This window comes from Erinaceus europaeus, chromosome 6 (genome assembly GCF_950295315.1).
Source record: "Erinaceus europaeus chromosome 6, mEriEur2.1, whole genome shotgun sequence".
NCBI lineage: Eukaryota > Metazoa > Chordata > Mammalia > Eulipotyphla > Erinaceidae > Erinaceus > Erinaceus europaeus.
In genome coordinates, this window is record NC_080167.1 from 23378269 (window position 1) to 23394281 (window position 16013).

The 16013-nt window shown below is 40.4% G+C and overlaps 1 protein-coding gene across 5 annotated transcripts in view; it reads right to left on the reverse strand.

The window, feature by feature from the left end:
- The window catches only part of CHRM3 (cholinergic receptor muscarinic 3), a 549914-nt gene that overhangs the window by 19058 nt on the left and 514843 nt on the right, over positions 1–16013 (reverse strand). For 3 of the 5 annotated variants that reach the window (XM_060193346.1, XM_060193344.1, XM_060193345.1), the window contains one exon: positions 11137–15122. The exons of 1 other annotated variant lie outside the window; for it this stretch is intronic. In XM_060193346.1, the coding sequence (XP_060049329.1) occupies positions 13331–15103 (1773 nt within the window). In that variant the 5' untranslated portion in view covers positions 15104–15122 and the 3' untranslated portion in view covers positions 11137–13330. Of the gene's footprint in view, positions 1–6459; positions 7899–11136; positions 15123–16013 lie in introns of those variants that run through there. One more of the 5 variants, XR_009550420.1, reaches the window with a different exon arrangement.

Below are 16013 nucleotides of genomic sequence, written 5' to 3' on the forward strand. Positions count from 1 at the left end.
AATAGCTCCAATTTTACACATTGGCTGTAGTTCTGGACTCACAGATTACTCGCCAGCTGTTAGTTACCGATGAATTATAATTGGCTTTATACTAGGAAAATTTGGATTTGTATGTCACCATAAGAAATTTTAAGTCGCCAAAACAATCTTGAGGAAGCAAAGAAAAATGGAGGGATTAGATGCTCTGATTTTAAACTACGCTACAAAGTTATAGTGACAAAATGCTATTGTTAGCATAAAAACAGACACACAGATCAATGAAATAAAATTGAGTAATATAGCCACACATAGCCGGTTGATGCGTTTATTACAAAGCAGTCATGGATAATATGACTGGTGGGAAGGTGATGGTGCACACAGTTGAGCACACATATCCAATGTCCATGGACCAGAGTTCAAGTCTCTAGTCCTTACTTGTAGGGGGAAAGCTTCATGAGCAGTAAAGCAGCGCTGTAGCTTGCGCTCTCTTCTCTTCCTCCCTCCCTCCCTCTTACCTATTTGTACATTCCCTCTTGATTTCTCTTTGTTTCTATCCAATAAATAATAAAATTAAGTAGAAAAGAAAAAAAAAAGCCTTTCTTAAAAAGGCTTAAATTTAGAGTGATATATGATGGTGAAAGGAAAGGTCTTTCAGTAAAAGATATTGGGACAACTAGATCACTATCTTACATCACACACAAAGCCAATTCAAAATAGATTTGAATGTTAACTTGTAGAAGAAAGCTTTGGTAACTAAGCACTTTGAAATGGATTTTTTGACTATTACTTTGTATTTAAAATACAAATATTACGCGCAAAGCACAAGGACTGGCCTAAGGATCCCGGTTCGAACCCCGGCTCCCCACCTGCAGGGGAGTCGCTTCACAGTCGGTGAAGCAGGTCTGCAGGTGTCTGTCTTTCTCTCCTCCTCTCTGTCTTCCCCTCCCTCTCTCCATTTCTCTCTGTCCTATCCAACAACGACAACAACAATAATAACTACAACAATAAAACAACAAGGGTAACAAAAGGGAATAAATAAATAAAATAAATATAAAAAAAATTTAAAAAAACCCCAAATATTACAAAAGCAAGTATTATATTACTTTTTGAAAATTGCTAAGAGTAGACTGTCAACATTTCCATCATAAGGAAAAAATTGGAATTTAATGTTAACTAGATTTGTTGTGATGAGATTCCAATATGCACAGGCATTAAATAATTATATTGTACATCTGAAACTAATTTAAAATTATCTGTCAATTATAGCTAAATTAAAACACACATACACACACACACACACACATACACACACACACACGTATTATCCTCAGAAACAGCATAATCTTAAATCAGATTAGAAAGTAAGTTAGGAAGGGGGCCAGACGCTGGAGCACTGGGTTAAGCACACATAGGACAAAGTGCAAGAACCTGCACAAGGATCCCAGTTCAAGCTCCCACTCCCCACCAGCAGGGAAAGTCACTTCACAAGCTGTGAAGCCAGTCTGCAGTCTATCTTTCTCTCCCCATTGCTTGTCTCCCCTCCTCTATTTCTCTCTGCTCTAGAAAGAAAAAATAGGTTACAAGGTGGCAAAATGGCCAGAGCATAAGTCTTTGAAGCATGAAGTCCTGAGTTTGATTCCTGGCATCACATTTGCAAGAGTGGTGCTCTGGTCTGTGGTCTGTCTTTCTTTCTCTCTTGTGTTTACAAGAATTTTAAAAAAGAAAACATTTAGATGGGATCCATTCCTTGGCTATTATTAATATTACAGATGTGAACCTAGGGGTTCATATCTCCCTTTGAATTAGTGTTTTTTTAATATTTCTTTTTCCCTTTTGCTTCCCTTGTTGTAGTTATTGTTGTTGTTATTGATGTTGCCATTGTCAGATAGGACAGAGAGAAATGGAGAGAGGAAGGGAAGGCAGAGAGGGGGAGAGACAGATAGACACCTGCAGACCTGCTTCACCACTTGTGAAGCAACTCTCCTGCAGGTGGGGAGTGGGGACTTGAAACGGGATCCTTAAGCAGGTCCTTGTGCTTTGCGCCATGTACACTTAACCTGCTGTGCTACTGCCTGACTCCCTGATTTTTTTTTTTTTTGCTTTTAAAACTATTATCTTAATTAGAACTATGTGACTATTGTTAGAGAAAAACACTAATTCAACCTTAACTCATTTAGTCAGAAAAAATTAATTGTAGGAATACTTACATCAATTGAGTGATCAAATATGTCTACACAGCCAATTCCATTTTCTTTTCATTTATTTATTTTATTTTCCTTTTGTTGTCCTTGTTTTTTTTTTGTTATAGTTATTGTTGTTGTTATTGATGTTGTTGTTAGATAGGACAGAGAGAAATGGAGAGAGGAGGGGAAAACAGAGAGGGGGAGAGAAAGATAGACAGACACCTGCAGACCTGCTTCACTGCCTGTGAAAAGACTCCCCTGCAGGTGGGGAGCCAGAGGCTCAAACTGGGATACTTTTCTGACTGAATGCTATTTTGAAACTGTTGTGACCCCAAGAGGAGTTTGGGACAATTAGCATAAGAATGATGTCAACCCCAGGCGGAGCAGACTGATGGAGATGTATTTAAGGACAGAATTGGAGTAGCTTGCTCCCTTGATCCTATGACCTCCACCATGGACTCTCCATTTGTTGTGGCTCTGGGATTGATCCTGGTCTTTTCACGTGGTGATCTTGGGTAACTTGGTTTGTGGACTTTGAACTTTTGCCTATTTTCCTACCCTCACATTCTCAGTGATTTTACTGAGTAAACTTCTCTTTTGCTTAACCATTAAGTGGAGCCACTTATCTTGCAGCCCCTAGATATTTGTCTTTTAACTGTTTCACCCCAATAAAGCCTCTAATTGTTTAAACCTGTTCTCAGCACCCCCACAGTCAATCCTTTATGCCCTGCAGCTAAAGCCCCTCTTAAGTTTCAAGTTACAACAGAAAATGTTTGAAATGCAAAACAATTCCTAAAAAAAAAATGAATTGAAAAGTCAAGCACATTGTTTTAAGAAGAGGAAAACAAAACTTTCTTTTTGTGTATGTATCTAGAGCTACTTTTCTTCACAGAAAAGAACTTACAATAAGAACTTACTTGTTTAATCCATATTTCAAAACACATAACTCTAAGTGTTTTGGTTATTACAGTAGCTTGTGAAGAAGGTTCTAGTTTGTGTTGATAAAAGAACGAAGTCAATATACATGATAACGTGACTCAGAATCATCCCTTCCATATGATAGGAATCTGCTGCTCTGTTAGGGACCTTAGATTAAAAACAAGGCAAGTTGCATTTGTTTATTAATAGTTTTATTTTATTTTATTTTTGTTTCACTGTTAAACTTAGAGGATAAATTACCACAGGGTTGCAGGCATCATTTTATAGTACAGATAATTTGACCTATTTTCAGGAAAGAGAAAGAAAACGGCATACCTAAAATGACTGTCAAAGGAGTGCTGACCGATAGGTAACAATAGAAAAAAACAAAGGTAAATTTCAGTTGCTTTGGTACAGATGGGGACACTATTTTATGTACAACTATCATACATGCCTTTTGCTTACAAAGCAAATCTATGGTCATCTATTTTTTTAATTTTTAAAAAATATTTATTTATTTATTTATTCCCTTTTGTTACCCTTGTTGTTTTATTGTTGTAGTTATTATAGTTGTTACTGATGTCGTCATTGTTGGATAGGACAGAGAGAAATGGAGAGAGGAGGGGAAGACAGAGAGGGGGAGAGAAAGATAGACACCTGCAGACCAACTTCATCACCTGTGAAGCAACTTCCCTGCAGGTGGAGAGCCGGGATCCTTATGCTGGTCCTTATGCTTCGTGCCATGTGCGCTTATCCCTCTGCACTACTGCTCAACTCCTGGTCATCTCTTTTCAGACCATAATTTCTCTCCACACCCTCATGACCTAGAGAGATGTGACTATCACTGAACATTTCATGGATATTTCGTGGAAAGCTTCCTGGTTTTAAAACAAAACAAAACAAAACAAAGCATTTTGACTCATCAACTAGAGGAAGCCCATTTTGATGCAATTACCTCCTAAACCTCCACCCAGACCAAACACAAAGCCAGCTCCCATGTATATTTGAAAAAGCAAAGTAGCCATCACAGCCCTCACTGAACTCCTCAAAGAAGTTCCTTTCAAGTTGGAAACTGGGTGCATGTGTTAGAGGGTGAAAGATACATATAAAAGAGGCTATGGTTCATTTAATTATAGATCAGGAGAAAGACGTCTTGCCTTAAGTTTGCATGCCAAGCAAAACTACACGTAAGAGTGTTTAAAGATCTTTACTTGTACAGACAGAAACTATACCTATGGACTTTCCAGACCTTCTCAATGCTTCTTTAACTAGGAAAACCAGACAGACCAGGTAGAGTTGATCAGTCTCATAAAGTGTTTCTGATTTGTAGCGATAAAAGAAAGAACTGAGGGAGTCTGGCAGTAGCCCAGTGGACATGCAGGCTTAAGTATCCCTGTTGGAGTCCCTGGCTCCCCACCTGCAGGGAGCCGCTTCTGTCTTTCCTTCCTTTCTCCATTTCTGTGTCCTAACAACGAGGACATCAATAACAACAATAACTACAACAACAATAAAAAGACAACAAGTGTAACAAAAGGGAATATAAGTAAATAAAATTAAAGAAAGAACTGAGTTTTTCCCCCCTTTGGTATTTGCAGCTTCACATATATTTAAAAAATTTCTCCTTCTAGATTAGCATTATTAATGAACTGTGATAATGATTAATAAGTTTCCCTTTGTTCTTAGCTCAGTGACTTAATGATAGTAGCAGCACGGGGTACTGATGTCCACAACATTATGATGAATATTTGCTATATTAATGCATTTATTAAACATCCAATAAAACTTATTGAATGTCTACTGTTTGTCAGTGTATCAGCAAAAAGATAAAGAGTTGAATAAGACCTTTTTTTAAATCAAAAGACTAACAAAGCATTACTATAATAATTACTAATAATAATTGGGTGTGCAAATTGTCAAATTGTAAAGTATTTTGGACTTCAAAGTAAACAGTCATAAATTTTCATATTCTGGAGCTAATCCTTTTAGTTGAATAAAGGATGACTGCATTATATTTTAGATGGAGACAGTGCCGGTAGTAGTATTCTGCAAAGGAGGGTATGGCCTCCTTTTTCATTTACCTTCATTATAGAATATCTGTCTAACTGAGATTTGAGCTATCTTGGATCTCCAGGTGATTAGAGTGGTTCCAGTACAGGCAGGGCAGAGTGACAGGATCAAAACTTGGTTCCAAGTCTCTGGGTTCTACAACTGTTGGTATTCTTCGTGTTGGTTTGGCCCTCTTCCCCCTACCTCTTTTTTAGAATGATTCTCATGCCTGAGGTTTTTCTTTCCTTGATTCTTATGTCTACCTTTTCACATTCTATTGTTCAAACTTTAAACAACCTTAAAATCATTCTAAAAAAGACTTCTAATTGTAATAGAGTTATCAATTGTGATAAACGTCTAACCTGCTACAAATTTGTTTCATAGTAAGTAAATTACAGCTGTCAAGTTCTCTACAGAAAAGCAGAATTCCGATGGCTGAAATTCCCCATCGAGACAGACGTACAACAATTCACCCCCTGGTAATTCTTCGGTGGACATCTGCTTTGGACTTCTATCGGACTCACTGGTACACCTCAGACACTTTGCACAAAACTAGCAGTTTCCCTTATGCTGCTGGGTTTCTCAAAGACTGACTGCAGCCATGCCTTGGGACTCTAGGCCTCCCCCTCCCCCCATGCTAGAAAATGTCCGTCAAGGCAAGTACGTCCCCCAGAGGCAGGAAATGTTTTTTTTTTTAAGCTGATCAAGTTTTGCCCAGAGGCAAAAAATGGCCCCCTCAGGCCTTCCCTTGGCAGCACACTGGTTCTTGTTACTCGCTTACATGTTTCTCCATGTTTATGCCAGTTTCTTTTTTGAAAATGCCTGTACAATATAGGTTTCTGTTCACCCCACACCCCTGATACTGTAGTCATTTAGTTAAAAAGAAAAGGGGGAATATGTTGGTATTCTTCGTGTTGGTTTGGTCCCCTTCTCCCTACCTCTGAGAGAAATGGTTTGGTCCTTGCTAGTTTTGCATCCCTCTTTCTCCCCGCCCCATATGCTAAGGATGCCCAGAGTCCCAGCAGCAGCGGCAGAGGGAGAATGATGGAGAAGCACATGGTGTGGTGATTTGCCCGTTCGTGAATAAAGATTATACTGCAGCTTCTCAGCCCAGCTGTGTGTCCCTGAGTCTGTCTCTGTCTACCACCGCGATGCTAGCCCGGCCAGCTGGAGCCCCCGAATTTAACAACATACAACAACCATAGACTTAAGATTGGCACAGGGAGTCGGGCTGTAGTGCAGCAGGTTAAGCACAGGTGGCGCAAAGCGCAAGGACCGGCGTAAGGATCCTGGTTCGAGCCCCGGGCTCCCCACCTACAGGGGAGTCGCTTCACAGGCGGTGAAGCAGGTCTGCAGGTGTCTATCTTTCTCTCCCCTCTCTGTCTTCCCCTCCTCTCTCCATTTCTCTCTGTCCTATCCAACAACAATGACATCAATGGTGACTACAACAATAAAACAGCAAGGGCAATGAAAGGGAATAAATAAATAATAAAAAAAATTAAAAAAAAAGATTTGCACAAAGCACTTCAGTATACACTTGTCTGTATGCAAGTGCATTATCTTCTCTGTATACAGAGCTGTGAGTACAATGCACACCCACTTGACCGCAATCCTAGCACTTACTCATGTTAAGAGATCATTAACAAAATGTCCTGCAGTTGCAAGCATGTTGATAAAGTCACTTTATGAGCTTTATGATCCAATTTTTATCTCAACACAAGCCTCCTTTTGTAGGCAGAAATCAGAAAAGGAAATGGAATTCTCCACTCTAAAGAGTAAGGTGATTATAATCCCCAGAACCAATTTCTTAGTCTGAAATATTCACGCCTACAGAATTCATCCTTGTAGAGTCTGAAAACCTTCAAAATAGAGTCATGAAAACACAAAGAGAGCAAGATAGTAACTTAAGGCTATAAAAGGAAGTAGTAAAATGTCCTTTAACCTATTATGGGAATAGAGCTTTCAAGTTTGTTTTATATTGCATATGAGAAACAATCAAACAAACAAATTCTTTTAGGGATGGTAATAGGAGGACATTCAAACTGACAAAAGTATAAGTATTGGTAACTGAGCTTTATACAGTTTAGTTCCAGATATGAAATAACATTGCAAAACCATAGTGAACACTTACTACCCAGTAACTCTATCTGTAAGGTTGTTAACCCTCAGGAAGTTATCAGACTAGATTAGAGTGCTATTTGAACACTACTGTTGGTCCCGTTTTATTTAACAGTTTTGTTACAAAATTGTTCTAATTTTACCAATAATTGGTGAGAGTTCCTTAGATTTTGTTATATTGAGATATAATAAGTGTAAGTAATGTCTCTGATGGAGATTGATAAGCTGGAATTTAAAATGTTTAACAGCTGTATCAGTTTATATTTACCGTCATAATTATTTCTGTAACACTGACTCAATTTTTTTTATTTATAAAAAGGAAACACTGATAAAACCATAGGATAAGAGAGGTACAACTCCACACAGTTCCCACCACCAGAACTCCATATCCCATCCCCTCCCCTGATAGCTTTCCTATTTTTTAACCCTCTGATAGTATGGACCCAGGGTCATTATGGGGTGCAGAAGGTGGAAGGTCTGGCTTCTGTAACTGCTTCCTTGCTGAACATGGGCATTGGCAGGTTGATCCATACTCCCAGCCTGTCTCTCTCTTTTCCTAGTGGGGCAGGGCTCTGGGGCAGCGGAGCTCCAGGACACATTGGTGGGGTCATCTATCCAGAGAAGTCTGGTTGGCCTCATGGTAGCATCCGGACCCTGGTGGCTGAGAAGAGAGTTAACATATAAAGCCAAACAAGTTACTGACTACTCATGAACCTAAAGGCTGGAATAGTGCAGATAAAGAGTTGGGGGGGGGTCTCTGTTTTGGAGATAGCTGTTGTCTCTTGCCCTTATTCAGCTTTTGCAGTCCTTACTTTGACAAAGTTAGCTTTGGAATGACTGAGGGAAGTGTAATAGGAAGTAGGTGAGGAGGGTATCTAAGTCTAAGTAGACACTATTTCATTATGAACTTTATACTGACTCACTGCAGACTATTGTGTACTTTTGCTTTCAGGTATATATTTTGCCCTAATTTATTGATACATGTGAACCTATGCTCTATCTTATGGGACCTGGTCTATATCTAGGCTTTGGGACTTTGTTAGGAAGTGAACCACCTGGAATGGAGTTAGAGAATTCTATGAAAGGAAAGGTCTCACCTGAGGCTGAAGGGTTGACATTCCACGTCTGACATCTCTGGACACAGTCTGAAGTGAAGCATGCTGAGGTGGGACTTGTTGCACTGATTAGGTTGGGATCAGCAGACGCAGTATCATTTGGTTTGAGTTGAGAGAAGCATGCAGGAAAGTGAGCCCGACCTAGAGGTTCCAAGACTGGGGGAAATATAGGCTCTATAGAGGAAGTGGGAGGTTCCTGCTGTCTTAGGGTTTAAGAAGGCAATAGGTAGTTATTGCTATAATCATATTATTTGGCAATTGGGTTAACTTTGAAAAATCTCTTTGTTAGGATTTGCTGTATCATACACAACATCACCATAATTCATGTCCTTTGACATTATTTGTATATAGCTGTGCCACCAGTTGCTTCTGTTCTCCCTGGTCTAAGCTTTAAGAAAGTGTGATTCAGTTTTGACTTATTTCCCATCAGAAGTCTAAGCAGAGGTGCTTTAGAGTTGTTGCTTCATTGAGTGTAAGGGGAGAACCCAGAGAGTTTAAGAATAAAAATGGCAGAGGATATGTAACTACAAAGTAGTGAGATGAGCTAAGAACACTCCTCATGCTAAGTTCAGTACTACTTCATGATGCCTTTTTTTTTTTTTTTAACTCTGAAGCTGTTGTGATGGAGTGACCAGGCTTTCTGTTGTCTTCATCTAGAGACAATCTCTCTTCAGATAAGTACATAATACCCAGGATGATATCTGGCCTTCTCTGGCCCATATGGTAAACAGAACCAATGCCCTGGCATTCTTCCCTCCTGAATTGGATCTAAGGCAACCAGCTTAGCATGAAAGCCCTCCATTTCCACTTCTCACAATGCACAGAAGAGCTCTCATCCTTCACCAGGCCAAGGAATTTGCCCATCTGTAGGAGACCAGCTGATAGAAGAAGTTGGCATGTCTTCTAGGCTCTTAGCCACTGAAATGTCTCTCTCTCTGTCTCTCTCTACACACACACACACACACACACACACACATACTTCTGGTTGATTTGTTTCTATCAGAGTCTAGCATATTATAAATGAAAGTGTGAACAGAAATGGGACTTTTAGAAAGTAAAGGTAAGATTGGCTCAGGATAATAGAGAGAACTAGTAAACTGTGCACAAGTAGAGGAAGGGCAAAAGAGAATAGTGTGGAGGGGAAGAAGAGAATCAGTTCATCTCTCTTACCTATCTGGGAATGCTTGAAGGAGAGCCAGTGGGAGGGTAGATGCAGGTATGTGTGGCTTATATTAGGTTTGATCATTTTGCTCCTTCAGCTAAAGTGAAAAATCATGAACAGTGCAAATCGAACACATATAGAATGAAATACTTTTATTCCAGTGGGGGGGGGTGAAGGCATTTTGATCGTAATGTAAATGCTGAACACTTCTCCAATAGCCCACCCGTTATGAAATGCATGTGTAACCAAGTTCAATAAACTCATCTTTTATTATATTTCTAAATCCTTCATATAGGATTTTTTTTTTTTTTTGCCTCCAGAGTTATTGCTGGAGCTTGGTGCCTGCACTAGGAATCCACTGCTCCTGGAGGCTTTTTTTTTTCCCCTTTTGTTGCCCTTGTTGTTTATCGTTGTTGTTATTGTTATTGTTGTCATTGCTGTCATTGTTGTTGGACAGGACAGAGAGAAATCCATAAAGGAGGGGAAGACAGAGAAGGGGAGAGAAAGATAGACACCTGCAGACCTGCTTCACCGCTTGTGAAGTGACTCCCCTGCAGGTGGGGGGCCAGGGGCTCGAACCAGGATCCTTTTGCCAGTCCTTGTGCTTTGTGCCATGTGCACTTAACCCGCTGCACTACCACCCAAGCCCTGATATAGAATTTTTAAAGAAACAATATCACTCACAGACCAAAGTTGAAAAACAAGATCAGAAGGGAAAACACGAAGCAGAACTTGGGCTGGAGTTGGTGTATTGCACCAAAGTAAAAGACTCTGGGGTGGGGGGAGGGTTCAGGCCCTGAAACATGGTGGCAGAGGAGGACCTAGTGGGGTTTTTTTTGTTATGTGGAAATGTTATACATGTACAAACTATTGTATTTTACTGTCGACTATAAACCATTAATGCCCCAATAAAGAAATTAAACAAATTCTTTTTCCTTCTTTGAAACCATCCTAACAGATATACCTTTCTAGTAAAGTTAGCAGACAGCATCAGAAGCAACTTTCATCATAAAGAGACTGAAAAAAAAAAACCAGTTCTATAATTAAATCAGTAATAGAAAAGGGTTTTTTTTTTTAAATTATACCCTTTTGTTGCCCTTGTTTTTTTTTTATTGTTGTAGTTATTATTGTTGTTGTCATTGATGTCATTGTTGTTGGTCAGGACAGAGAGAAATGCAGAGACGGGAAGACAGAGAGAGGGAGAGAAAGATAGACACCTGCAGATTTGCTTCTCCGCCTGTGAAGTGACTCCCCTATAGGTGGGGACCTGGGGGCTTGAACTGGGTTCCTCATGCTGGTCCTTGCGCTTTGCGCCACGTGCGCCCAACCTGCTGTGCTACTGCTCCAGTCTCAGAAAAGGGTTTTTGATGTACTTTTGGTCATTGTTGTAAAAGGACAATGAGATAATGGTATTTAAATAGAACTGTTATTAATATTCCAGTTATGCCAAAACTCAGAGTTCTTTACTTTCTTAAACTTAATTCTCTCTTATTGGTTAACAAACAAGCAAACAAAACAAAACAGAACCAAAAAAAACTGGAACCAACTTTTTGAGAAGGAGGCCAGATAGGAATTTAAAAAGGGTGGGAATTACTGAAGTACGGGGAGACTTGAATAAGCATTCACATCTTTATTAGTGTCAGGCCAACTCAAATAATAAAATATAGTTGCAGTTGCTCACTAGACATTTCACAGGTGGATAACATAGCATTCTGTGACTTGCTATACACGTTAGGAAGTTGTCTCTGTTTTTTCTTGTTCTTTGGTTGAATGTGGGCCACAAAAAAAATCATTCATTTATGCAGACTTGTTTTTATCGTACGATTTCAAACACAGTAGTGGAAGGTTGCTTTGTTCAGTTCCCATCAGTTTTAACTGAAGAGTAGTTTTAAACATTCACGTTGAAGTTACAGTTGACTTATTACCTGGAAAGCGTGAGATACTTGCTGATGCCAACAGGATGACTTTTTCTTCTTAGCCACAAGTAAGCTCCATATACCATATTCATTGTGCAAGAGGCCCTTAAAGAGTAACTTTCAAAGGACACCACGACTGAAGACTGAAGAGGAATATTTATCAACATTAAATAAACAATTGGTGAAGTATGCATAAATATTTCTTCATATAAACATAACACAAAATTAAATAGTCCAGAAACACAGACACCACAGAGTACACATCCACTGTTATAAAGTCACCTGTAAACACCAGCTCACACTGAATACAAAAGCAGCTTCTACCCCAGCTCTGGTTCTGGTACCAGAGGCCCTGTACAAAGGTAAGATTCTCCTCAGCCCCACCCCCACCCCCCTCCCCACACAACCCCAGCAATAGGAAAAGGAGGAGCCCCAAGAACTACAGCGGCAGCAAAGATGACAACAAGTACCCCCTCCCTGCCCCGAAGAGAACATTTAGCATTTTGGTCAATTCAGTGGAGAATACAAAATCATTCTTTCAAAATGTTAGGAAATTGATTTAGAGTCACACTTTCCAAGTCTAACAGTTTCTTCAGAGGGCATGTGACCTCCTAAACCCCGCCTATCGCTGAGTGAAGTCACACAGGAATACCAGAAAGCACTGGCCTTAACTAAGTAACAAAGGTGTAAGCCCTTTTTCATTTAGAAGGTGCCAGGTAGCAAGAAAACAGAGACCATTTGTTCTATATCCACCCCAACATGTCTCTTGCATTGCTATGATAGGACATTCAAACGTGATACTAACATCGAGTTTCCAGCTATTTAGATAGCAAGAACTGTGTTCGGAGACATTCAGGTTTGGATAATTAAATCCAAAGGTGAATACGATGTATTCTTTGAGCTCCATTGGGACCCTAATTTGACTTAACTCTGTTGAGGATCTCAACAAAGGAGACTGCTTACACTCTTGAGACTAGTCAGAGCCCTGGCTCTAACTCTGACTCAAAAAGCTGCTTGACTACACTTTACTGCACACCCTCCAGGGTGGTGTGTGGACAACAACCCCAGTTTCCAAAACATACTGGTTTACTTCACTTTTATGTTGTGTTAGGATCCTAGAAAACTTCCGATACCAAAGTACTGAAAGCATATATTGCAGGAACAATTTGCCAGTTCAGTGATTCTCATTATACTATATACACTATGTGCTTGTGTGTGGAACTCTCTCTCTCTCTCTTTCACACACACACACACACACACACACACACACACACACACACACACACACACACACACATATATATTTATTTATTTGTATGAAACTTGAACTGCACAAAACAGTACTTTGCAAGTATCAAGAGTCAATTCCACAGACAGAGTTTAACAACACACCAAAGAGAAAACAGGAAGCTCTACTGGGACAAGAAGGTTCAGCTCTGCAATATGTGAAATAATTTCAAAACCATGGATTCACTAGCTTAACATTTTCCATGTGAGATCTTGAATGACACTTCTGAGATCCTTGGAAGGAACACGGCAATTGAGTCAGCTAGTTATGCCCATGTGAGATCCCACAACTAATGGGAGTTAAAAGAAACAAGCAGATCAATTTGGGCATCTAATTGCCATGACATATTTTTCCTCCTTAAGACACTCAAAGTCTGCTTCAGAATATTTTTTTTAATGCTCAGCACACTTACTTTTTTTTTTTTCTGAATTGGTATTTGACTTTATATTAACATGGGTTCATTCAATGGACCAGTAAATAGCTTCTTTCATATCTGGTTGATAAAAACATTTTTTTTTATCATCACCAGAAATCACTCCCACTCTCACCTCCTAAGGTTTGTGGGTTGATGTGTGTTTGGTCACTGCTATGTATAAAGCCTAACTCTACACGGCCTGCTCGGGCACACGCTTATGAAAAATAACCGACTGTCTCTGCTGGTATTGCTGCTTGCGCCGTTTCCGTTTGTCACACTGGCACAGCAACAGCATCTTGAACGTGGTTCTGAATGTTTTGTTGCACAGGGCATAGCACACAGGGTTCACGGTGCTGTTGATGTAGCACAGCCAGTAGCCCAGATTCCAATAGGTTTTGGGTATGCAGCTTTCACAAAAGGTGTTCACCAGAACCATAATGTTATAGGGGGTCCAGGTGATAATGAAGGCAAGCAAGATGGCGCTGAGGGTCTGGGCTGCTTTCTTTTCCTTGATGAGGGACATCCGTTTACGCTTTGTGATCTGACTTCTGGTCTTCAGAGCAAACCTCTTGGCCAGCGTTGCTTCCTTGAAGGACAGAGGTAGAGTGGCCGTGGTCTTACCCACTGAAGAGTTGGCATCAGAGGTATTGGTTGAGTCCACAGCTGACTCTAACTGGATGGGAAGCTTGGAGAAGCTTTTCTGGAAATTGCCTCCATCATCCACACTCTTCTGGGCTTGCAGTTTGCTGGCTTTCCTCTCTAAGTTTGCTGTTCCCAGTTCTTCATCAGGCACCTGCAGGTTATCTGATGAGGGTAATTTGGTGGAGTTGAGAATGGTGCCATGACCGGGAAGCTTGAGCACAATTGAGTAGATGGCTCTTGTCTCGGAGCCGATGTCCTCCTCATCGGAGGAGGCGGAGTTTTCCAGGGAGGCAGCGGCATCATTGTTATTCCAGCTGTCACTGCTGCTGTGGTCTTGGTCCATCTGCTCAGCACTGGGCTTCCAGCTCTTAGTTGTGAACCAGAAATGGCAGCGGCCATACTTGCGTCTGGTTGAGCGGTTCATGCTTTGCTGTTGAAGCTCATAGCTGCTGCAGCTTCGAGAACTGCCTGTAGGGTGGACAAAGTTTTCTGCCTCTGCTTCTGTCCCAGAGGCTTGCAGTCCAGCAAGCTCTTTGGTACGCTTTTCAGTCTCCTTATAGATCCTCCAGTATAAAATAGTCATGATGGTGACAGGCATATAAAAGGCAGCAATGGCTGTGCCGAAGGTTATGGTTGGTTCACTGAGGAACTGGATGAAACATTCTCCGGGGGGCACAGTTCTCTTCCCAACAAAGTACTGCCAGAATAAGATGGCGGGGGCCCAAAGGACAAAGGAGATGACCCAAGCCAGACCTATCATCACACCAGCTCTTTTTGTTGTTCGTTTAGCCCGGTAAGTGAGTGGCCTTGTGATGGAAAAGTATCTGTCAAAGCTAATGACCAAAAGATTCATGACTGAGGCATTGCTAGCCACATAGTCAATGGCAAGCCAGAGGTCACAAGCCAAATTCCCTAAAGCCCATCGATTCATGATGATGTAGGTAGTAAACAGATTCATGGAAATGACCCCGATAATCAGATCAGCACAGGCCAGGCTTAAAAGGAAGTAGTTGTTGACTGTCTTTAGTTGCTTGTTGACCTTAAATGCCACTATCACTAGGATGTTGCCAATGATGGTCACCAGGGCCAGGATGCCCGTTAAAAATGCAATGAAGACCACTTGCCAGATGGTATGACCTCCCAAGGGGTCACTGGTGGTATCATTTGAAGAGGAGATATTCCCACCTACTTGGGAAATGTTGTAGCTGCCGAAATGAGTGACTGTTCCTGGGGGCAGCCCTGCATCTGAGGGGCTGTGTATCCAGGAAGAGCCGATGTCTGGAAACAAAGGCGAGGTTGTATTGTTATTGTGCAAGGTCATTGTGACTCTCTGACATAGTCTGGGGAGAGAAAGAGAGAAAAGGTGGAGTTAGGAAAACTTCTGCCTTTGTTCTTTGCACTTCATACTAAAAAAAGACACAGAACACCTGTCATAGGATGATAAATCTTAACCAAAGACATTAAGTTCACTCTGACATTAAAGGTGGGCAAGCAAAGATGGATTTGTTTAAGATAACACCACTAGCTATTGTATGCACTGAATGTTGTGTTTCTACCTCTTATTGTTCACACTTCTGAATATAGATCATATTCCCTTCCATAAAATGCTGCGTCCAAGCAAAATCTTCCTTAGTTCTATTTTAAAGATAAAGGGGAAGACAGGAGGTGCTTGCGAAGATACTTATTCAGTATAGCTTTAAGTGTTATCACACTGCTCAACACACACATCTTATTCATTTGAATTTTATCCACCTGGGCATTTGTCCATCTCAGGATTCAGAACTTGAAAAAATGGTGATGCCAGCCACGTAAGCTTCAATGGAACAAGTAGTGTCAGCTTATAGCAAAGGTGGAAGTGTAAATCACTTCACTTTATTTCTTTAAAACACAGGAAAAAGTACTGATTTGGTTCCTTGTCATGGTTGGTAACAGTATATACAAAGGCAGCTAACTTACACTTGATAATATGCAGAACTTTTACCAGCATGTTCTGAACTGACCAAACCAGTTTTGAATTTTTCTAATATTTAGGTATCTTAATTTCAATGATGAAAAGTAGTTGAGTGGTAGGAACATCCATTTTCAAATAAACACCTGCAAAACTGCAAGTAGTGTTTTCAGACACTTGTTATCAAAATGTATAAATCACTAAAGGTCTTTGCACCGGTAAAATCCTCATGATGTTAAACCAGAAGTTTTTGTTCACACTTATTCCATCTTTTTGGTTGTAC